The sequence below is a fragment of the Haliotis asinina genome, chromosome 7 (genome assembly GCF_037392515.1).
Source record: "Haliotis asinina isolate JCU_RB_2024 chromosome 7, JCU_Hal_asi_v2, whole genome shotgun sequence".
In the NCBI taxonomy this organism is placed as follows: domain Eukaryota; kingdom Metazoa; phylum Mollusca; class Gastropoda; order Lepetellida; family Haliotidae; genus Haliotis; species Haliotis asinina.
The window spans coordinates 13568941-13594672 of record NC_090286.1 but is presented as its reverse complement, the minus strand read 5'-3'; the positions used below and the strand labels follow the sequence as shown (position 1 = coordinate 13594672).

Here is a 25732-nt window from a genome sequence, read left to right as displayed (position 1 = left end):
GTTTACTCAAATGGTTGAAAGGAATGATGCAATGATAGCAAAGAAATATTATTTCTTAGAATCGGTGGAATTTGTTGAGACAATTTTAACGAGCGGTAATGCATTTTCTATTAACTGTAAGACTGTCTCAAACACGAGGGAATCTCCCCGGAATGCCTTTACAGAAATACTAGTACATTTATTTGAACGTAAACAAATACAGCAGATAAACACAACCCACACTTACTGAAGTATACGTTCACTGTATCTTATATTCATTACTTATTTCCTATCACGCGACAACAATATTCACGTGTTTCGTTTCGAACCGACATGTAACAATCGAGAATCGATCGTCAGTGCAGCAGCAATCTTGGAAGAGTTGTCTCCCTTGGTACATTTTAACCTGCAAGTGTAATACCATATCAAACCCATGGGACTGACAGGGAATGAGTTCGGATGGGGAAATGATTGGAGTTGCTGGTAATGATACCAGGACGGCTATGTACACAGTCTGGATTACCGGTTTGTGGGTTTAGTTTCACATGAGAACATTACTTCGTTACATTATGGTTAACCTTTAGTTCCCATTAATCCTTGATCAATAAGTTATTAAAGTTGCTTCATATTTTACTATTAATCACTTTTCTTGTGTTTACGCAAATGTTTATTTTCACTCAGATTTTGTTATTTCAATTACAACGCTTAGTAGACGGTTTCGTGCTTTTTGGAGAAAAATTTATAAAGGTTTAGAAAAAGAAACTGTGTTTGCGAATAACGGATAAGAAAATTGGACAAATTGTGTGCTCATTTTAGTGTCCCGCGAACATAAATATTATCTCATTCTGTAATGTACCCTTGGGATTTGTATCTGCGAGTACCCCCTCGGCGTTAAAATCTTTATGTTTAAATATCAAGGTAATGTTTATAAATGCTAACCATCCAAAAATGTAGTTAAACACAAAATGGAAGATACAGCGGTAATCAGACGTGGGACATATATACCTAAACGCGTGTACATTTACCAAATCATCGAATCAATCTGCAAATCGTTCCATCGCTTAGTGACACATTTCACCTCATCGCCTGTCAATCACTGTCAATTTCACCATCAAACAAACGAGCACCTGCTCATTGCATCTGTAATGAACATCGAAATCAATTATATGCTCTGTGCTGACAATCGTATTAGTTATTTTTGCATAAACAAATACTTGTAGTAGAGGTATGTTATTAACACCTTGAGTGACAGCTATGTACAACGCCATGGCCCTTCAACAGGGTGCATGTCAATATCAGGCACCATCGGAGGATTCGAAATACATTTCCACAAATTATCACTGTAAACAACAACGTGTTCATTCCGGGATATGTGTGGACATAGCAAGGAACAAATCACCGCTGGGGAGGAAAACAAATATTCTTTTTCGGAAAATAATCATCAATGGGATGTCTGTTTTAGACCATTTACAGATGAAAGCCAGATAATATTAATATAGTTATAATTTTCGATTATCGTGAAACATTTTTAAGATAGACGCACGTGTTACAGAGGAAACGTCATTTAAGTTTGCGGTAAGAACTTCTACTTTTGCCGGTGTAAATTTCCCTTGAATACAGTTTCTTATTAAATATGACTTAAGCATTGCAGTCGCTTCCTAATTAAATAAAATAAATCATTTAGATGTGAAAATAGGTTTGTTGATATTTAAGACGTGAATCTAAACAGGACGAGACATGAAATATATATCCACGGGGCATATGCAGCATTTAGAAGTGACCGTATTATTTCACATTTAAAAAACGCTAGATTTCCTTGTAATTTTACCTCAAATATTTTTGAAAACTTCATTCTTTGAGAAAGGTGCGTTTCTTTCAAGACAGTTCCTCTATGATCCGTGACCACTACATTCATTAAGCGATGTACATTTCACAGTGTGACAGGAGACGACAGGTGTCGGGGTGACGTGATATACACAACTGAACATCGGCATGCTAAGCGTCTCCATTACCTTCAAACATACGGGTGTCAATTTCCCTCGTACATTTCTTTAGCGCTTCCAAATCACAGATATCTGTCCAATCGCTCGAAAAGGGCCATTTCAAAGCGAGAAAAACAGAGATGGGTTAAACACGATATATTGTAATAACCGAACTTGCTGTGTTTGACAACTGTTTTTCAAAAATTGATGTTCGGTAGGTTTTTATCGGCAAGCTCATTGTTTGAGAGTATATGTTTCGCCGTGCATTTCGGCTGGGAGGCTAAGCATTTCTCACACAGCTGCCAAGAACTTTAACGTGTTTTTGTCCCTTTTTCTCAGTGTTGATAATTTTGAAGAGAAAATATGTAAGTGAGCGAAAAATTTGCTTACAATTACATAAACATATGTCTAAACCGTGTCGATTTTCAATTTGATTAACCAGATGGGAAAGCGTAAATATGCTTGGATATTTCATGGGTAATCTAGCTCGCTGCTCTGTAACTCCCGAAAACACACACGTAACGGTAATAATCTGGCCTGACTCTCAAAATATACATTTGGAATTTTTCCATGCAGTTTACAGCTCTCAGCATTACCGAAGAACGTTCTTTTTGGTAGTTACTAAATCTTGTTTTTGTCATTTCCCTAGAAAACACACGCATACTCTCCCTTCTCTCTCGCTGTCCATTCGTATTTATTCCGGTTCATTAATTAAATCTTTTTTTTTATGAAATATTACACACGAATTGCTTTAATAGGGTATTTCTAAAACCATGTTCTGCTTTTTGTCAAACTTAATTTTCAGATTTTGTTTCTATAACATATATTTATGACACTTGCCTATACACATTTCTAAAGCAAAGACAATACCAACTTCTATATACCTCGTTTCAAGAACCTCATTTCCAAACCTGTTTAATAGATCCCCAATTGCAAACATCATCGTACATATCTCTTGACGGAAAACACTATTTATGTTCCTACGAAACTAATTACTGTAGAAAAAAAAGCATAGCCATTTTTAAATCAAATTTAAATTTTACTTTGATATAAAGTATGTTTATTTGAACCCATGGGTAAGATACACTAAGCTGTTTGCGCACATGTATCTCTTCTGAAAGGTCGGCTGCCATTGAAAGGCGAGCTTCCGCTCGGTACATATAACCTGGTAGTTTTCTAACTGTAAGTAACGATGTCAACACAGTGACTGATACTCTTCCTATAGCATCCCACTTTGTGTCTAAGTTTATTTTCTAATAAACAAAGGGTTTACGCTGTTTCACTCACAGACGCAACTTCAGAAGAAGTCTGGCACAACAGTGCCAGGGAAGAAGGGTAACTGTCGACAGAGAGATGCGTCCACCAACCCCAGACCCATCACATCACGAATTACCGCTGCCGAGGGACTTTGTGCGATTTTTGAGTGTTTTTCTTTGTTGATTGCGAATTCACTCAGCTTGGAAAACTGGCTTTGAGCAAAGCTCCGAGAGACGAAATAGTTTACTCTCTAAACGATTCACATCAACAGGAAATTTGAACATTTCAAAGACACGGAAACAAATTGGCTGTTTCTCGGCAAAGGAAAGCTAATCCAACGCGCAGTTGTCGGCTAAATTTGTTTGAAGAAAATAGACAGAGGTATGTTAATTAAAATAACGGCCTCATTTCTGATCGCACCAGAACACAACCTTAAAACAGCTCTCGCGGCGTAAAACTAACGCAGACAGCTACGAGACGTTTAAAGAGTGTGGTTTACGTGAAATGTTGGAATGACACCTGGAATGAGGAACAGGAATACGTGATCGTTGGTCTTCAGTCTGCGCTTCCGAGTTTTAGATGGTGATAAAGGTCGAGAAAAACTTTCGCTTTGTCATTTTAGTAAATGAAAATATAATATCTAAACAAATCTAAATAATTTCGGTCGTTTAGTTATTTCCGGTTGTACATTCTGTTATAATGGGTTTGTAGTTATGCTGTAAAATGCGATGAAACAGTATTGAGTCAAATTAATTTTTCTAGGCTATTATTACCGATTAATATATGTGATGATGAAAGCTTCCCAAACCAAATGGAAATACGAACAATCTACTTAAGCTGCTAGTCAGTGTTATTTTCTGTTTCAATCTGATCTGGGAACGGATTGACATTATGTGGCTATTGAGTCCTGTGAATAATACATTTTTTTCATTGATGATATCATCTTCATGCGAACAAGCCAGTACTCATAGAAATACAATCACACGCAACATTAACGATTAGAAAAGCAACGTTAGTTAATTGTTTCATAGTAAATATTAAGCGGCCTCTCTTTCTTTAGCGTGATGGTGAATGAAACCTATCTTACACCTTCTAAGTGTAAAGTACACTTATCGTTGAATACGTTTCGCAAAAAGCATTAAAATGAGGATTATTGTTGATTTGAACGGAGCAGTCAGACAATGGCCACCATGATAGCTGCTATCTGTCATCAAAGGTAACGTTTAATCTGTCAGTTGTTAATTTCAGGTGATATGTATTTGCATAAGCCGCATTGGTATTTCGTGAGAGAGGTTCGCACTCGATTTAACCCTCATATTTATACACATCGCTAACAACTGCAGTTGAGTTGAAAGTGTGGCAAATGAAATAAAACCAAATAAAGACACGCTTGATCCGAGAAAAGCACTCACTCGTTTAGATTAAACCCAATTGTTTTGAAACAACACCGCGCATTTCAACATGGGCGATACTTTTCACCCTTTATTCGTTTTAGCAAGAAATCACAAGTTTACATTCAACACGAAACGAAACTGAGTACGGGGACGCAGAAACTCTTTTGTATCGCGCTGTTAACGGAAATCGGGGTAAAAACAAAGACAACGAAACGGGGAGTGTGTTTTCCTCACCAGACTCGCCGTCTTTGTGGACAGGTGGTTCAAATTGGCAGAAATTGAAAACGAATTCTGCTCCTCTGAATCCGAGCTCGGCCACTTCGGGGTGGGCTTTTCCTTGGAACCAGGTGAGCACAACTGGGGCTTAATTGACGACAAATTTATTTTGATTTCAAAGCTAACTATTGTATACATTCTTTTTTCCCTGTAAATAAAAGACCCGCCTTTGCACGTCTTGGTAGTTGTTTCTACACGTGGGGCAACGTTTTGAGGAAATTGGGAAAAAATTAAACAAATAAATAACATTAAACTGTTTTCGTTTTTTATGTGTTTTTCGTGAGTGTTTCAATAATGGAATGGGTGTGTCATAAAGGTGAGTACAGGGATACAGAAGTAAAGTATACTCACAGACTGAACGTAATACACGTACCTTACGCACGCTGTGTATGCTACTTTTATCTTACATGCTTACATTGGGTTTTCATATATATTCAGATTCTATTAGCTCTCGTGTATATTGAGTCTAGAGGCCTTCGTTGGCTGAAAATAGATTGTATAAAGCATAGGTCGTATAAGTACATTCACTTGCAGATTAAACATAATATACGTAGAGCTTACGCGTGACACGTACATTCTGACATTTTCTTGTCATGTATATTCAAATCCAGTTATCTTTCGTGTTACTGTTTGTAAAGTTGCCGTTGGGCTACTTAAGGACCCATATACATGAACATCACAATGCATGAGTCGTGACTGAATGATGTTGTTTTATGCTTGAACTGAAATCATAAGTTCATATCGAAATCATGAATCTGCCATCAACATATAGAAATACCGATAGTAAAAGTATGAATAATTCGATGCAGATTTAAAGTACAACACATTTGAAACTACTATAGAAAACCAATGACGTATATCAAAATAAGGCCACAACCTCAATGCATATCCAAAGAATTTGTTTAGGCGTATTGTATTCTTTAGCTAAAAAAAGCCTCTTGTGTTGTAGGTATGTACACAGCTATGTTTTTTGTGGTCAACGCTCATGGCGCGTTATATCTGTAACATGGCTACCTCGTCATGTGGAAGTGATTCCACCTGGGGAAAAATAAATACATGTATTACTAAGAACAAACGCTAGAACCTGTTGTTCTACGGAAATCGTAGCTTCTAAGTTGAAAAAAATGTGTGTTTTAATGCTGTCGTTTTCTCACTAGATTCTGGTTTCATGTATTGATGTTTATTAAACAGCCGGGAAAGTGTGTTTTTACATATTGATCTGATTTTAAAACGTATTAAAGGACGGATTAATATTAAAACAAATGCCAATGAAACGAAATACTCAAGCACTTCAGTCGAACAGTTTCTTAAAAGTAAATAGAAATAGTCTCTTGGTGAGGCATTGTTGAGATAAAAACGGTGATGATAGATTTCATAGAACTGTCATTGTTTTAGATGAAATGTATGTAGCCTTAACATTTTAACTATCATTTATTTAAATGTTCATTCAACAAACACAGTAAGTTTAATGGCTATATGTAATTGTATTTATGTTGCAAAGCTGGCCAAGTTAGACCAGTCTGTGTGTTGTTTTATTACAAATGCAATATTGTTCTGAATCACAAACCCAGCCAAAGTTCTTACATCACATAGCGTTGTCTGCAATTCTAGTGCAATAAATTGTAAAATCATTCATGAAAATTTCTCTTTGTTGAACAAAACTGGCTTTTAGATGAATAATATTTGCAATAATAGAATTTCTGCAAATGCAAATTTCAATGCGAAAGCGGAAAAATTGGAAAAGGTCAGGTAAACACAGGTACAGAAAAAGACAAACAAAAACGTCTACAACTTTTCGGACCTCACCGGTGAAAACCGACAAACAATGTCTTTCTCTCCAGAGACATCAACTCACTAACGGTGATAGGACGATTTCCTCGCAAAAATGTCAAAGGTCCTTTTCTCCCTAAAAGTCTAACAATCGTTGTAACCTTTTGCATACGTACGTTCCCAAGCGTAGGGTTACGGCAAAACTCTGTCGCATGTAGGTGTTTAGGTCAACACAAGTTTTCCTCAGATGCGTGCTTAGACGGAGGGGATTTGTTTGTGGTTTGTTGCAATACCGTTAGGTCTGATAACGTCGCCTTCAGCGCTTTGGTGGTTCAAGGCTTTTCCGTAGAACATACGTTTTGGGAGGTTCAATAGGGTTTGGAGAACACATATGTTATCTTATAACTATGAATGCTGTTGCTGCTTCTGCTGCTGCTGTTGCTGCTCCTGCTGCAGCTGTTGCTGCTCCTGCTGCAGCTGCAGATGGTGATGATGATGGTGATGATGATGGTGATGATGATGGTGATCCACTTATACACAGGCAGTTATAGGACCCGTTTGTGCGTAATGTGTTGTGTGAATGTAGATTGTATGAATATCGTAAGCTGGGGATCATTGTTAGGTTAGGTATGGACGTACAAGGAACGCAATTCCCCAGTTCGTGTATCAGGTACTGAAATATACTCGCCAACAAAGGAAGTGTAACCTGAAAACTGAATTTGATGCCAAACATCTGAAAACGTTACTACGATCAATGCATTCGCCAAAACTCAACAAACAGAAATACAAAGCACATCTACACAACCCGTATCAAATGCTGTGTTTCGAGAATGTTGTTTTTTGAGGACGTTTACCCAGAGTATGGGGTTGACAGACCACAACTGATAGTCGGGCGAATAATGGGTCTGAACCCATGACTAGAAGGTCAAGGGACAACACAGATGGATTGGAGGACCCATCTATCATATGCGAATGAGTGAGTGAAGGAGTAAGCGGTCCTACCCTCAGTCACTGTACTGGGTGACACACTGTACCCCATCGATGTGGCCCTGCTAGCTGGAAACAGTCCCCCATTAACCATGTCTGGAACAAGACCCGATTGAAAATTAGGATTTGGTGCTAAAAGGCTCTTGAATGTGAAAATAGCCTTAGCAAGATACTACAGAAACGACTTGGACACGGCTGTGGGCTGGCTGTGTATCACCAGTGTATCACCAGTGTATCACCACTGACTCGGCGTGCTATCAGCCACTGGTCGAATGTTGTTTTGCCTTCCGACGACTCATGACATCTCACTCAACGTGGACTCCCTGACGAATGTAAAGATTTCATAACAATGCAACATAACATGAACATCATATCAACGTCCCAACATCACTGAAGCGGCAATTGAAGATCACTGCAACATCCATGGATCCTTACTTTATGACTTGTGACATCTCGCCTAACATCAGAACAGCATGACCTCTTGATTGCCATATCTCGCCTAACACCAGAACAGTATAATCTGTTCATTGCCACATCTCACCTTACACCAGAACGGCATAACCTCTTGACTACTACGTGGAACGTCACTGCAATGTCAGCGGATGAATTACATCCGTTTACATCATTGCAACGTCACTGTATCGCTACTGCATAGCCGTATCACTGCGACGTCACTGAGACGTTACTACATCACTGCAACGTCACTGAGACATTACTACATCACTGCGACGTCACTGAGACATTACTACATCACTGCGACGTCACTGAGACATTACATCACTGCAACGTCACTGAGACATTACTACATCACTGCAACGTCACTGAGACATTACTACATCACTGCAACGTCAAGGAAATATGCCACATCAATACAAACACACTGCATTTCTACGTCACTGCCAGGTTCCAACATTGCTGCAACGTCGATCTACCAATTAGGCGTTTGGATTATTTGTACTGGTGGTCTTTCTGCTGGAGATATCTAGCTGACTGTGTTAAAACAACCTCCTCAGCATAGACAGCGTTTCTACATTTCTTCAGCAACACCTTCAAGAAAACGTGGAAAATTGTCAATTACACTGACCACTACAGTCCTCCGTGGCCATATTGGAGCAGGTGCGTATGATGCCTATAGCACTGGCCAGACAATTTCACCTTGACCTTCCGGCTCTGATGACCCAAAATGCATATTAACTGGCGAGTATGTATAGTCCAGTACACACGATAAAGATCAAGTGTAATGAATGTTGACAACTGCACGCTCGTATTGTAATAATTTAACTGGTTATATAGGAGGCCTTATGTGCAAACTCAGAAACATCAGTACTTAAAACAACAGTTGTAAATTTGAACAACTAAAACCAAATGTTTAAAAACACAAAACAATGCGAGAAATTCTCCGTGAAACAGATCCTTCACCATGATTCCATGTACACATATTAGGGTTGGGTATTGCCAAGATTTTGGTATTGCGAAATATTGCGATATGCATTAGCGTATTGCAATATGTATTACAAGTTTTGTGAACGTGTAACACAAGGTTTAAGGTAATGAAATTATTGTTGCCTTTCCCTTGAAACAATGCCACTGGGCACTGTCAGGACTCAGATGTGATTGTACAAGAGATTTATTGAAAATGTTTCCAAATTGAAGACTTGGCTCTAAAGTGTGGAACTCGAGAAAAAGCGTCTGCAGCAGCGCCCCCCCCCCCCCCCCAAAAAAAAAAAAATAAATAAAAAATAAAAAAATAAAAATAAAAAAATAAAAAAAATAAAGAGAAAACCCTAAAGCCAATTTTGATCTTATGTGTAAACATTTTGGTCAAGAATTTGGACAGTCTATCGGCAAGAGCACAATTTCGGAAATCGGATATGATATGTTTTGTGATTGGCTATGATCATTTGACAGACAGATGCAATCACGTGGTTGACACGTGATCCTACTTCGTAACAACGCTGCCAGTGACAAGTATGCCAATGTCAAACTGACCAACGTGAAAGTTGATTTCTTGCCCCCAAACACCACATCGCACATTCAGCCAACTTGTATACGTTCGTATTTTTTGTATTGCCATGTCAAAGGGAAGTAACCCTACTGTAGTTGTGTTCATAAAAGTTCGTTTCAGTAGTCCGTACGTTTCACTATCCGAACGTTTTTGATGAAAAACAGAAGTGTTCGGATTAACGCGGTCTGACTGTATATGACAAATGAACATAAAGGAAAATTACCGATCATGGTCACGGATCGTCAGTGAAAACTGTACTGTCGTTTAACGTATTGTGAGGTTCGAATCGCAATATACCAGTTAACCGGTATTATCGCCCATCCCTAATAATGATATCTGAGATATGAACGAAGTGAACGTATGTGGGTGAATATTGTTTTACGTCGGTTTATGCAACATTCCGGCAATTTATGGCGGGAAACAATCGAAATGGGTTTCAGACCGTTTCACACATTGCAACCTCGAACCGAGATCTTGAGCAAAAATATCAAATATCAAGAATTTTATACAAAGTCATTAAACAAAGTGTATGTATGTACTAAACAATTACAATGTTTACATAGATTTCGAATATAATTATTTTATAAATGAAATCGTTAAAAGGAATATTTTGACAAAGTTAGGAGACACACATCGATACTCACTTCCATGTAATATACACCATGTTGTTAATTTCACTCCCAAATAGACACATCCTTATGTTAATAAGCAAATATACAGCAAACCAGATCTTGTACATCGCACATCTCCCTTTGGGACTCGAGCACATTTGACATTTGTGCCGAAATCACGAAAACAATGATTCTTAATATGTTTCAGCTCGTAAACTGTTGATGTAGTGCGTGTTTCTATGTGAAGGCGGATTAACGTCTATTCGGGTATTTTGACAACCTTAGACCGGGAAATCCCGACGGGACAGGGGTCGAGGGCCCGGCCGCTTTGTGATCGGTAGCTATTTCATACGTGGCATTTACACGTGTGTGCTTGGCCATGCTCATAACACTACATCAGGCTTGTTGATTTCGTCAAGTATGAAATTAACACATGTACATTTCACTTACGAGGAGTCTCCACGGTCATAACACGTGTGCACTACAAATGTATCTGGTTGTTATGTACAGTTTAAGTGACACATGAGTCTTATAGATATAACATAATATACCCTGTGTTCTCGCATATGCTGTTTTATCATGATATACCATACATGAGGAATCTACGCACAATGAAGAATGAGTACAGGGATTCATACCGCGACCCCCTTATGCCCACGTGATCACTCTGCATCCATTTTGCGCAGCTTCTAGGACTGGAACGGGTCAAAAAATTTTACCCCGGTACCCCAAACCCTGATAACCTACCCTACCCGTATATCCGTTCTGGTAATTCATGACATCAAATTTAGAAGAAAAGGCAATATATTCTCCAGTTTGGAGGCTACAATTTCGAGTTTATTCAATATCTTAACCGTGTATTAAATACAAATCAGGTGACTGCAGAGCTTTGTCTAAATCTTCACAGACAATTATTTAATCACGGAAGAATAACAGTACATTGTTTAATCTACTAGTCGCATGATGAAAACGAGTCCGGGTATTGAGACGGATACCAGGGTCCAACTCTTTAACCAACCGTGCCTGGTATCTGGATTACCCGTCCCAGCCCAAACAGGTTCCATCAGAGATTTGCGGTTACCCGTGCTCGACTTATTGCCCAGACTTGTGTTTCAGTGACATCCAAATGGTTCTACCTAAATCCTGGAATTCCGGCCAGGTCAAACTGACCCTTGGGTCAGAAAATGGCAAATAAATACAATGTACAAGCATACATAGAAAGGTTTGATAAAAGTAAGAGTAACGCGTCTTTACCGACGTCGTTCATCTTGCATGATATGGGTAATGAATAACGTTTGAATGCAAACGTATACTGGCTCTTCTCAGCCTGCTAACAGTTTGATTGGGAGATGCAGGGACCGTAGGTTCGGCTTCGCCAAGCGATCTTAGCGATATGACGGTCGGAAGTTTACGTTTGGGGGAAGGGTTTCACGAAACAATCTCAGCCAATAGTAACCAAAGGGTTTTACAGTAGAAGTAAGAGCACTCAGACGCCTTTGGGGATCGGGTTCTCGATCACGTCCAAGGGTATGGTCGATCTGGGTGGGTGGGTGGTTGGATGGCCGGGTGGTTGGGTAGGTAGGTGGTTGGTTGGCTGAGTGACTCCGTGTCTGGGTCGCTGTCGTGTGACCTAGCTGGTTTCTGCACACGACGGTGTGGCCTGTTACTCATATTGTGAATCAATGGTTTCGTGAATCTGGTTTGAGTTTCTACGTGGATGTGGATGAATGATTCAGAATGTAGCACCCGCATACGTGTATGCTATGTAGCCATAATGTAACATTTCACATAACCACCCAGACAACCACTGTTTACCCCAGTCCTCTTATACCTCAACGAATACTAGACTAACGATTACATTCTAAATACATGTATTTATCATTTTTATTGGAACAAATAAACCCATTCAGATTGAAAAGGAGCCCCAGTGAGATGGGAAATTCAGACCTGAGGAAATATGGACTTGCTTCATTTAGGGCTTTAGCATTGCAAGGGGGAGCTAGGCACTTGGAGGCAAGTTGGTTCAGGGACTGTGAGTCAGACTTAACGAATCTGCCATCACAAGGGTGCCATAAGTGAAACTATGGGCGCCATCATTGCAAAAAGTGGCAAGAACTGTGAAATTTGAAATTTCGGAGGCAGTAATTTGTCTGATGTGAATGGTATTACTTAAATGTGCACCTAATGGTGCCGTCAACGAACGTCTCCTAAGTTTTTAACGCTGAGGGGCTTCGTATCGGAGCCAACGATCTTTGTACACGTAGATTTGAACGATTCAGGATGATTTGTCACAAGAATCTTCATTCTAGACAGGTATAAGATATCCACCCCATCTCTGGGGGAACACATAACTTTACTGGAGTCAGTCTTTCAACACATATCTCATGCCGAGACACCATTCATCACAATGAACGCGAAGAATTCGAAGACGGAACCAAAATCTACTATTGATAGATGCGGTCATGCACTTGTATTTAACAAGAATTCAATCGGCTATTCCTGAAGACGAAGAGAACACCCCAACCTTTCCATATTTCACCCAAGGGACTTCAACCATTCATGGAATAAACATTTGCGCGACAGATATAAACATGGTGGGCGGAGATACATGGACGGGCATATTTGGAGGGCCAGTGATTTATCAATGAATATTTTTGGCTGTTTTCGTAGCACGAAGACAATGTGGAATGAAATGTTATGCTTCGACATGTTGAAAGGGTAAAATGTGTTTTGACTAGAGATTCTGTTTGTCTTGTAAGTGGAAAAGATTAATGATTTTCGTGTTTCTTAAACTATCGCCCCCCATACTTGGGTCTAGGCATTGTTTTAGCATGAGTGGAATGGACACCAGTTGCGGGTTGCACATTTTGGTTATTTCACTGGTGTTGAAATTAATTTCACGGAAATATGCACATTCCGTTATAAACTACAAGGAGGTGAAATAGAAAACTGTACATTCTGTTATAAACTACAAGAAAGTGAAACAGAAAAGTTACATTCCGCCATCAACCACAAGTCCGTGAGCCAGATACTTGTACATTCGACTATACTTTACAACACACACGCGCGCGCGCGCACACACACACACACACACACACACAGACAGACAGACACACACAGAGACAGAGAGAGAGAGTGTGAGAGAGAGAGAGAGAGAGTACATTGCACAACACACCACAAACAAAGAAATAGGTAACATTGCATTACATGCTACAGTAGAAATATACACGTGAAATACATATCTGCCTCGTGTATCACATACAGTGTGTGAAACAGCCACTGGCCCTCTAGACCATGTCTAGTAAAAATTTAGTCGGGCCAAGTCCTCACAGTCACTGGCCCGAGTGAATTTTCATGGGGTCATGTTGTAAATATATCGCTCTCTCCGACTTGTTGAGTTGTAATACAGATTATGGCCTGATGAAAATGTTCATTATATTAGCATCTTAATGATGAAACCCATGTTCAAATGTCGGGCTAATCAAATATTTTGTCGGCTAGGAACTTTCATACATAACTAGGTACTATTTGGATGATGAAGCAGGGATACACTGGTCACACATAACGTCCGGTTTCAAAGGCAGTGAAATGAACTTCGGTGATGAATTATGCATATGTGCATAGACGAGCCCTGAAATATATCACTTACGTGAAATATGCACTTGTCTATTTCCTGGATGGGTCCCACGGCTCCTGACAAGTCAATCAGTCACAGGTGCAGCGTCATGCAGCGGCGACGTCATGTCAACGTGTACATTTCTCTGTGAGCGGACGTAACAACTTCATTCACTTAATAGCTTTTTAATATGATGACGAGTTTTTGAAATGGGGGAAAACATTATGATAACACTTAGCCCGCATCGTTTACTATAACATACACACTGTGGGTCAGATATCACAGTAGGTGCTTCTTCAAGTGGCTAATTGAAATTAATTAGACGTGAAAACGAATCTGCCTCCTAATTTCATTAGCACCCATGTTCTATTTTTGAAAGATAATTAACATTTCTAAGTTTCACCGACTGTTAAGTGCAAGTTTGTTGATGATTTTCATATTTTCTTCCAGGCTTGAACCTGTGCTCCAGGCACTGACTCCACAACTTGCTCTGTCGGAGTGGTGATGTACGTAGTAAACGACATGGTGACATGACGCAGTAATACAATTGCACTGACGCGCGCCATCTGCCCTGATGTCAATTCTAGCGAAGGAGAAGAGTGAGTGAGTGAGTGAGTGAGGTTAGTCCTACGCCACTTTTAGTAATTTTCAAGTAATATCACGACTGAAGACACCAGAAATGGACTTGACACATTGCACCTATGAGGGGAATCGAACCAGAATCTTTAACCATTTGCCTACCCCACCGCCCATGCAAACACCGAAACTAAACACTAGAGGAAGAAGAAGAAGAAGAAGAAGAAGAAGGGGAAGATGGGGAAAAGAAGGGAGGAAGAAGAAGGGAAGAAGAAGAAGGGAAGAAGAAGAAGAGGAGGAAGAAGAAGGGAAGAAGAAGGGGAGGAGAGGAAGAAGGGAAGAAGAAGAGGAAGAAGAGAAGAAGAAGAAGAAGAAGAAGGGAGGAAAATGAAGGGAAGAGGGGCTATAGGGGATTTCTCATAAACACTGATTTCATGCTGTCTTTGAACTGCACCATTTTCCCGAAATGTCGAAAAAACGGTATTTAGCATTCACCGCAAAGAAATGAGTGTCATATTTTGGAATAGCAAACAAAACGCTACAGAGTACAAGTATGTGTACAAGTGTGTGTATGCGAGATCTGGGTTCGACCTTGGACTGCGCAGAGACTACAAGTAAGCCTAACCAGCTTGATATCTGTGCTGAGACACCCTGACCACTTGAGTTTACTTCTAATCACGCCATTCTCTAGAAACTCCTCTTGCTAATGCAGATGTGTTTAATCATTTTTGTATGAATATGAATTCTATGACCTGTTCGTATGTTAACGATTTAATTTACTCTTATGAGGCACTATTAAAAGTTTGAACCTCATTATGAAAGCTTCTTTGAAACACATTGCACTTAATTAACTAATTTCATTACAATGATTGTTTGTCGAATATCACATGATTAAATACAAACAGTTCACCTCCACTGAAATGTTCAAAGCAAGTGGCGCTTCCAGTACATATTAAACATTCGTTCATTCGTTCGTTCGTTCGGTCGGTCGGTCATTCGTTCATTCACTGCCTGCTTAAATGCATGAAGGAAGAACATACATGTTGTTTGAGTGTGTATTGTTTCACGCCGCCTTTAGCAAAATTCAAGCAATATCACTGCAGACTCCTGAAATGGGCGGGCATTATACATTGTACCAATGTGAGGAATCGAGCATATGGTTTGGAATGATGCCACCTTAATTAGTCAACAGCCCTCATTTTGGCACTGTTCCGTGAATTATTTTCATCTCAAACTGTCAACGAGTTTATAAATTTTGAAACAACCCAGATTTAAACATAAAACCATATTCTGAAATATATAATTGAGCTGTATATATTTTCCTTGTCATAAATCACGGGAGACGAGTGGAGGCAGGTTATACCTCGGCAGTAGTTTACTCAAGGTAGCCCGATTTTCTTAACAGGGGTTACCTCGGACTCCTGTTCATAAACAAATTTCCTTTGAATTCTCGATCTCCTAAATCAAATAGTTTTCTTTACGACTGATATAATTTAATGAGTCACATTCGCTCATTGCTGAATATTTTAAACCCTGATGTAAACATGACGTAATATATGTTGTCCTTATGCGCGGTACACGTTGTCGATAGACTTCACGTACAAATAACAGCACCTTTTCCCCAGCATGTATCAGGTGTGACAATTCTAAAATGACACTTTTGAAATGACACGTGGCGGTTTGAGAGGGTTTTGCAGTTCCAAGGTTTATTGTAGGATACAGGTCAAGTGATGTGTGAAAACATGCTTCAAGGGAAAGCATCTTTAAACTTTAAACTCTTTACCTGGCTAAATTGATTAAAATAAATTTGTCCCGTATTCCTGGATGCGAATCTGCAATTTGATGTTTTGTCTGGACATAATAACATGACGTTCTCCAGTGTCGACGACGCGCATCAAACCTCACTCACCCATTCCAGAAAATGGTGGTCTTTCTACCTCAGACAAAGAAAACTTGGAGTATTTTGAAATAAAAACCATTTGGAAATATTCATGCCTTTGAAGTCAACAGCAACATATTCCACAACGTCAGCCCCTACTCCCGTGCTTATATTTCAGAATAGAATAGGCCACTGTGCAAACATGACTTTACTGTTCATATTACCTTTTGCTGATTTTTTTTTTCAATTTTGACGCCGAGTTTAAAACATAAAAGAATTTTTGAAATCAGTTAACGTTTCAAAATAGCTCTTTAGTCACAATGGTAAATATGAATAGCTTCAGCTAATCCCCCAAATTAAACATCCCCCATGAGAGCGTCAGACCTGCCAAACTCGCGTCAGTGAAATATACACATTTGTTATTTTTTGTATCGAAAAAAATCTTGTAAATCACAACTTTCAATAAGAGAAAAGACAGACAATGTCCAAGGGGAGTTAATCACAATATAATGTCGAGTATATTGAATAACTTTCGACTAGACAGCCAGACAATATTTTTCTTCTTGTTTCAAAGACCTGTCGATTGTTTCCCGTTCAATTACACGTGATTTATTGCAGCAATTTCTACGTTCATTTCTAGTGGTTGGAATGTTCCAGGCTTATTGAGTATTGAAATTGAAGAGCGAGCAGCCTCTATGAGACTAGATTACATTGCTACCAAGAAAATGTGTAATCATGTCCCGGCGATGATGTACATTTCTACCGCGCTCTTAAGCAAAGACTGAAATTGACAAGCGAAATTGACATTCATAGAGTCATGCCCGTCAGCTCACGTCATCCGGTCTTCGTTGTTATGTACAAGAGCATGAACATAATCTCTCGTTTATTTCTCCCTCTTACATGTTCCTTTCACGAAAGGCAAACATTACGTATTCCATACAACTCAAGCTGTTATTTAGAGAACTTTATATCTTTAATAAATCCCCCTATCAACTCCAGAAAATCCTAGAAAAGCACAACTGAATCAATCCGCGGGGGATTAAACATATAACAGTTCTTTAAAACAAATATTCCCATAGCTAGGAAAGTCAAGAGAACACTCGTACTCTATCCACTCAAAGCAGTAATCTACCGTTCAAAATCCGGTAAGCCAAATTCAAGATTCTTTGAAGTAGTCCGAATTAGCCGTAAAGAAAGCAGTTTGCCTTTTGTTGAAAAGAACATTACTCAATAACTGACATGTATATCAATGCATTGTAAATATCACCTTGAACAGATTACATTTCGCACCCGTTTTACCTATAAAGAGGATTATTGTTGCAAAGACTCATTGTTTACGAAATATACGTTATTCATCGTTTGTTAATTTCGTTAAAGGGTCAACATTATCGTTCACTCTGATACTGTTTGTGTGAGAACAGATTATCATTAAGTAATAAATGCATATCTGATATTAGGGTTAATATATCACGGCTATCTATAAGCTCATTAAGCCGCACATAAGCCACGTAAGTCGAAGATTGCAAGCTGTATGCGTTAATGATAAGTATGTGAATAGATAATAATTTCTCTTTGAAGTATAATTGTATATTATCCCAACAGAATCTATTGTATTGCGACAAACAGTGATTATGGATTCTGTAATCCACGAATAAAATTAATTATAACAGATCTCAGAGTTTTGTGTTTAGACCTTATTTTGGGTATAAGTGTACTTATTCAAACTTCTTCCCTTTTTTTGTTTTTATTATTGACAGACTTATTCAAACTTAAATTATCTTCGTACCGGTTGATATAATGTTCGATAATCTGTGTCAAGATTTAACAGACGATTCTTGTATTTTTGTATAAATTGTAGAATTGTGTTGTGAAACTCCAATAAAATATCAGCATATCTGTCACCAAACAAACAATAACTTTGTCTCCATTTCTTTTGCACGTAGACAAGACTTAAGCCTTGTGATAGAAGGAAGAGCTGTTGTAATTTCTTACTCATTGCAAATTCGATATTTGTTCTTCAAAGCAGTGTAATGCATATTATCGGTGGTCGCTGATTTTACATAATGTCTAAAGTTGTTTTTATCGTGCATTTGGCATGCAGACATTGGCGCCATCGTGTCTGCCTTCCCGGCATAATTCCGCTATTATGCGAGGTAAATACATATATCGCTAAACTATTGTTGTTAGGATTATCCAAACGATCAAATAAAGAGATTACCACCTGTTTAATATGAACGAGATTGACAAGTGACTGTATGAAACTGATCACAGGGTAATATATGAGTTCACCTACGCGTGTAATAGGCCTTGTCCACAGCCGTGTGTATAGTACGCGTTTGTATACTACTTTGACACCAATGACTCGAAGACATTTATACTGGACAAAAATAGTTAGGGATATATTTAAATTTTGAAATTATGAATAATGATCTATTTTTGTTGTTCCCCGCCATGATATCGCATTACTAAAAGTGGCGTATAACCCACCTCATTCACAACATACAACGGACACTTGTTAAACTAAATCTCATAATACTGACTTTACGGGCAAAGTAGTTAACACTCTTGGTCTGTACAATGCATCTTATTTTGTTACTGATTTTATATTCTCATACTAAATCATGTTTGATAATAACAAGCTATTGTATTTGCAAAGATTGAAGCATCCAGTAGCGAATTTCAAGAAGAATCCTATGTATTTGGCGCACAGAATACACTGTATTTAGTGCAATAACACGTCAACTGGGAAGTTTCATAATTTATAATTAATCTATACCAAAGCATTTAACAGTAATTGTTATTTTCTGACAAGCTTCGAAACGCGTGGGTGTTTGTGATATTTCGCCTCCTTTGGTAAAGGAGTCTTTCAGTCTTTAAGTTCTGCTAGGAGCTTGATGGGGAAGCTTGCCAAACGCTTGAGAATCACCACGAGGACGGACGCCAATTCATGCAGGGCGCAGGGAAGTGATGCTTTTTTCACCGCAAACCTTGTCAAAGTCGGCAGTTGTGCCGGACATCACTCTCCCTATGGTGCCCGGAAGAGATGCTTATTTCACCGCCAACCTTGCCAATATCAGCACTTGTGCAGGACACCACACTCCATGCGGTGCCCGGAAGTGATGCTCATTTCACCACCAAGCATGTTAGTATCAAGGTGGCTTCCCTTCGCCTTTGAAGTCAGTGTCGATGTAGCTGGTCAAACACAGGCCTTCAGTGTTTGCTGTGAGTGACAGGTCGAAATCTATGTGTGGACAGCCAGGACTTAGGGAACTATTTCAAAATGACCCCTTGACATTTCAGTCGGTATCCCCAATCAGCCTAGTGTGCACTGCATTTAGGGCTCCATGTAAACAAGGAACCACGACCCTCTTCACTGTATCTCTAGGAACACACTGTGTTGACACCATGGTTAACCAGTGATTTTGTTCATATTACTAAGCGATTCAATACTTATAAAGAATATATTGGAATGATAAATGTTTTATTCCTTGAAATGTTAAAACCTGGATGATAAATCGATAGATACCAACGCCCACATTTTGACCATGCTCAGTATCGTATAGAGTGGACTATCGCGTAGCCGGTGTAAGACTGAAAACATACCCGCGTTGAAAAGGTACCCGGCGGTTACTTTTTCAACATTGAATTAATACCCGGACTCACTTGTCAGCGCCAGGGATCTTTTTATCAATATCAAACTCAATATATTTAAAGTAAGTTCACAGTGTAGAAACAGCGAGGTTCATTATTCAACCAGGGTATCTTTTCCATACGAGACCCCGTCTAATTTTCATTAGGAGTCGGGTGATTATTCGATGTTGAAAAAAGACCCCTGGCGCTGAAAAAAAGAGTCCGGGTATTAGTTCAATGTTGATAAAGTAACCGCCGGGTACCTTTACGACGCGGATATGTTTTTCAATGTTACACCGGACCCTGAATATCCGGAAGCCTTGCCCACCGAACACTAATTTAGTGGAACGAAAGATACATTATATAAAATGCTCCAAGTGTCCAGAGATCTAGTTTATTTGGAAAAATGCTGCTTTCGACATTTCTAGCTTAACATGTTTAGGGATATTGAGTGTCGTTATTAAACACAGCCGCAGCAGAGTGGATGTGGGCATCTTTATATCAATATGTCTTATACACAATAAGATTACTGGTTCAATATTCTGAGTTCTTTACCAGTGGGATCGCCAGTAACTATAGCACTGAATAGCAGTTTTGTAATTGTCTCATTAGAAGTCCACTTTAAACAGGGTTTTGGCGGGTAAGTCACATTCAAAGACGTATTGCCTTGTTTTGTGGTGTCAAGAGAAAGCACTACTATGTACTACCACTTAAAAGGTAGCGTCAGCTATCATTGAATATTTAAGAATGTAAGAAATGAATGTTTATTTTGTGGTTGCTAACATGTTCATTCCGAGTTTGGCGTTCACATGTGACGTCAGATGAGCGGATAGAACTGATTCTTTGTCCCTTCTTCAAGCTGTGGTTGACACGGAGGTCAAACCGCATGTCGCGCGTCAGCAGGTTTGAAAACCATTGAATGGCATTTTTGAATTACCAAATGTGACCTTTACGATTCATCAATAAATTACGCATTCATCAGACTTATCAGATATCTTTTGGGTTTGATAACATATTCATGGGGATTGTACTTCATTAAAAAATGATATCAAATACTATGTTAGATGTAAAAACTGCATGGGCAAAACGGCTGGTTTGGCGAGCAAACAGTGTTTGACTTTCAAACTATGTTGGAAATTTAAAGTTAAGTCATTATAAATGTCAGTTTTTCAGAGAAATAACTTATTCATATAAATCAACAACCAAAACAAAGTATTTGATAACCAATATGTCAGAGTATTTATTAATAATAGTGAGTCACGCCGGACAAAATGACATGCTCTGATTGGCTGGGGACAGCGATCTTTGGCTTTGATTGGTTGAGAAGACCGTTTTATTAACATATGTATAACTTACGATTTTCCGTCCTTACTCCCATAATACAATGTTGAATTTGCTTTAATCCTCAAACTATCAACAGAGAATGGTTGTGTTTAAGTGCTTACCCCTATAGCATAAGAGCCTCACAAGAATCGAGTTATATAAATACTTGAGTTTATAAGGGAAAAAGGGAAAATAGACGAAATCGCAGATGCGACTTCTGGGACTGAGTAAGAGTGTTTGGGTTAGCTAGTGCATTCAAACGAAATCTGCACCTCAAATGTCGTATAGCACAGCTGGCGACCCGATGTCGTCTTAATACACATTCCGGGAAGGTTTGAGAAGAAGAATTAAAAATTAAAATGAATGGAATACATTTTATTTGAGTTTGTAAAAAATGACACGATTCTGCGACAGTGGAAAGGGCTATCACTCAAGTATTTCTTAATAAATTGATAATGTAAATACATTTGAATAATTTGTCGTAAAATAGGATCTGAATGTACACCATTTTGATCGTGATCGACTGGGTTCAGTATGTTCGTGGTTATAATAACGCGTGGTGATCGGCGGTTTGATTCTGCAGTAACATGACCAGTCAAATTTCAGGTTAGTAAAAATACATGTACATGTACTTCCATACCCGGTTTCTTGAACGATATTCGATTGCGAACACGTTCGTACTTGGATTTGTATAGTTCGATTCGAACAGTCAGGTTAAAATTGGTGGCAGGACTTCGTCTTGCATTATGTGGACATAAAGGCTAATATACATGTACGTTGGTGCTGGGGAGGGGTGGAAAGTGTTGCTAGTTGAATTGGTGTATTCTTGGTAGCAAGGAAGAACTTTTCCTTTTAGAGTACATTTATCTTAAAAATACTGTAAAACTAGCATCAATTCACTTTCGTAATTTCTCTACAAGAAATGGCAACAAGATTTATGATGTCGCGCTCATGAATAACCATTCTCCTTCGTAAAGGCTACATGTTTCACTTTCGAACAAAAGAAACTGACGAATAAGGCTCCTTGGATACTAGCTACGTTTCTGTACATCGAAATGAGGTGTAAGTATTCACAGCAAGGCTTCGGCTAAATTGAATGACACCTCAGAATAATCACATCGAGAGCATTTCGACTATAAAACTTACTTTGCGAAGACCTCATAGAAGACAGCTAACGGTATTATATCACGTGACCGTCTCGTGAGAATATTTCGTGAAGATAAATTGAGGCTACTTGGATGATAACAGAACAAATAGTGTAGTTCATTGTGAAAACGGCCAGTGGATTGAGTTTGATAATGAAAAAGTTTATTGTTAAGGAAATTCCCCCTTGTGGCAGGTCGTGATTGGAAATATGGGGACAATCAAAGCGCGTGAATTGTATGAAGAAAGCAGCTCATAGCTTGCCTTGGCAACGCGGTAACCGATTGATTCCGGTCGGGCTTAATCCGGCTAATAATTTGGAGGGTGCAACTCGAGTAATTGCTGTCTCAAAATAAAGGCACTTAGTTTCAAAATAATCTAATTTGTTCACAAATGCTTGGCTTTGTCAAGCGGACAAGTGAAAATGTTTTCCGCTGGTGTATTCCTATCATACCAATTTCAAACATAATGGTTCTCTCCTTCTAGCGAAAATGTCCTGCCTGTCTGCGAATAAATGAAATTACCGGAAAAGTTAACCGAACACACGACCAAATGTTATTGAACCGTACAAAAGCAGTTGTGACCGAGGACTTAAAATAATTTGCTTTCGAATATGACAATTTTCAAGGAGGTTGGCTCCTGTTAAAGGACTCTACAGCAAACAAGTAAGGGCGGAAAAAATTGAATTTACACTTTTCAAGTTTCTTATTATTTCTATCGCTTTAAATACCCTCCAAGCCTCAAGCAATCGACGTCTCGAATAAATACTGCCCAGAACTGGTGTAACTTCGTCAACGCCAATTACTGACAATTCGCCATCAGGAAAATAGTTTTCATCACTGAGATTTAGGCGTTTTCGATTTGGTCGTCTAATCGAGCGTGGTCAACCCTGTGTTGTAATGGGAAGGCGTGTACGATCCCGGAAAAGACCGGATAGTGACTTGTTCTTTTGCCCCTCTTAGGAACTAGGGTTATTAGTCTCTAAAGAATAAGGGCCCTTCGTTAGGGGCTCATCTCACGGCGGTTTGGCATATGCTACTTTCGGGTTGGACCGGGATCGCGATTATCCAACCGAACACCTCCCCAGCTGTTGGTTTGGTGAACGGGTGGATGTCGAAGGGTGGAGGGCTGATCAAAGACGCTGCCGTCGAATTGAGGAAGTGTCGATTAAAAAGGGGACGACACCTTTTCAGGGTGATTGAACATTTTGAAATAAAGTCTTTAAAGCCATGGGTGTTTTGTTATAATGACACCGACTGGCCACCAAGACGAAAAACATATAATTATCCCAACACTTCACTGGTGGGCCTTTCAGAAAAAAAACATACCATTCACAGGCTACATCTTTTGGAATAGAGCGAGAATTAGAGTGTGGATGTTAAAGTATAGAAAACTATTAACAGTTTATGTTTGTTGCATGTATTTCCTCACTGAGCCCCAGGTGTCTCAATAATAATGTCTTTCAGCGTCCAGTTCGTAAATGATGAGTATCATTATCGTACCAGCCTCAGCAGCAGCATCGGGAGCAGCATCGTTGGCATCGTCTTCGTCATCATCATCATCATCATCATCATCATCATCAGTAGCAGCATCAGCATCAGCATCGTCATCAATTTGATTCTCAAATGCATGTATTATCTTAAAGTAATTCTATACCAAACAAGACAGTTAACAGCACGTATCTCTAAACGTAGCGTTTCTCAGCTTTAGGAGATCTTGGTCGAGTCAGGAAAAATAGGTGTGTGGGCGTCCGTATGCTGTAAGCGGGTGAATATAATTCTCACTTCATGAAGTTTCAATGCACTAATTGCTTTGATAAATATTTTCCTAAAAAATATCTTTTATTTTTACTAATGGATTTTAAATTACATTCGGTTGGTTAATATGTGAAGCAAGTCTGAGTGTGTATTCCTACCATACGGGCAAGGATCGTTGCTCATGATATCAACCACTTGTTAATATGGTGCTGGAATGATTACTTGGATCCGTCAGGCGTTTGGATCCATAGTACAGTAGTACTGGATGCAGAGAAACATACTGACATGTACTACCAAACGGTAGCGAATATAGGTTTACACCGCTTTATTACATCCATCAATATCACGGCAGGGGACACCAGAAATCGTACCCATGTGGGGGTCGAAACCATGTCTTCGGCGAAGGCTTTGATCACTGGGCTACCCCACCGCCCTTTACCAAAACCAAAGGACCGACAGGGTTAAGTTGTACAACACGATTTCAGCGCTAAGGCGATCGTAACTCCCTTTACATAGAGTTAAGAGACACTTGTACCGCTAAGGTCGCTTTGTGCAACAGCACCAGGGCCTCGCGAGGGGAAACCAGCGCATACTCCCATCAGGGAGTGCTCAATATTCGTCACACAAACTGCAATATATCCCGCTTTACACCGTGCCCTACACACGGTAGTAGCGAAAGGCGATAGCAGGGTTCGCTCGGCGTCCCTTGAGTTACACACGGTCTTGTAGTGTTCACCAGAAGTTCGTGATAAGGTTATTATTAGTTGTTCGGTGCACTGTATGGACGACCTGTATTCTACCTCGTTTTCGGTCCTTCATGAAATATCTTCAGAAGGAAACGTTGAATTGTCTCTGTCCATTCCTTTCATGTCCTAGCCTTTTGTATATAGTTACGTCATGTCAAGATGATAGGGAGATAGAGGGAAGTGACAGATGATGTACAGAAACCAACACAACACGGATTCATGTCGTAGTTGACGACGAAGTTCTTCACTTTCGTAACAAACATGGTCACACAGGTTCTCGATGAACGAAATGTATGATACCAGTGTATTGACGCTATATGTCTCCACTATCCAATATTTGTCTAACTAACCCCTTATTGGGCAACACCTGACAGTGCTGGATGTTCGTCATTATCACGCTTATGCGCGAACACATGCTCATACAGTCAACCATTGGTTTGTGTCGCCCAGTCTCAAACATTAGCGGCTTTTAAATCTGTGATATTGGTCACTGCGGCAGACAACAACATTCACTTACCCTAACGAAAACATATTCCTGGCTTTAGCTTAAGAAAAATACCTGTATTGCAGATTGCGCAATGCTTATTAACCCAGGTGTCTATATCAGTGAGACCTGTTACCTACAGCTGTCAATCATGCAGCATCAGCTCACACGTGATGCACCGAGTTTGGACAACTATGTATATTACTGTCACTCAAAACAGCGGAAAATCGCATATCAATCCGCGAGACAAAATAGTTTCTTATTACCTCGTTTCATCTTCGACAAAATATATCCGCAGCCTGAGATGGTTTGTATAT

The 25732-nt window shown here is 39.4% G+C and overlaps 1 protein-coding gene across 1 annotated transcript; it reads left to right on the top strand.

The window, feature by feature from the left end:
• Positions 1–7065: 7065 nt before the first annotated feature.
• On the top strand, positions 7066–14941 carry LOC137291315 (high mobility group nucleosome-binding domain-containing protein 5-like). Its single transcript, XM_067822618.1, has 2 exons — positions 7066–7180; positions 14655–14941. The coding sequence occupies exons 1-2, from the start codon at positions 7066–7068 to the stop codon at positions 14939–14941; spliced, it is 402 nt and encodes a 133-aa protein (XP_067678719.1).
• Positions 14942–25732: the final 10791 nt, after the last annotated feature.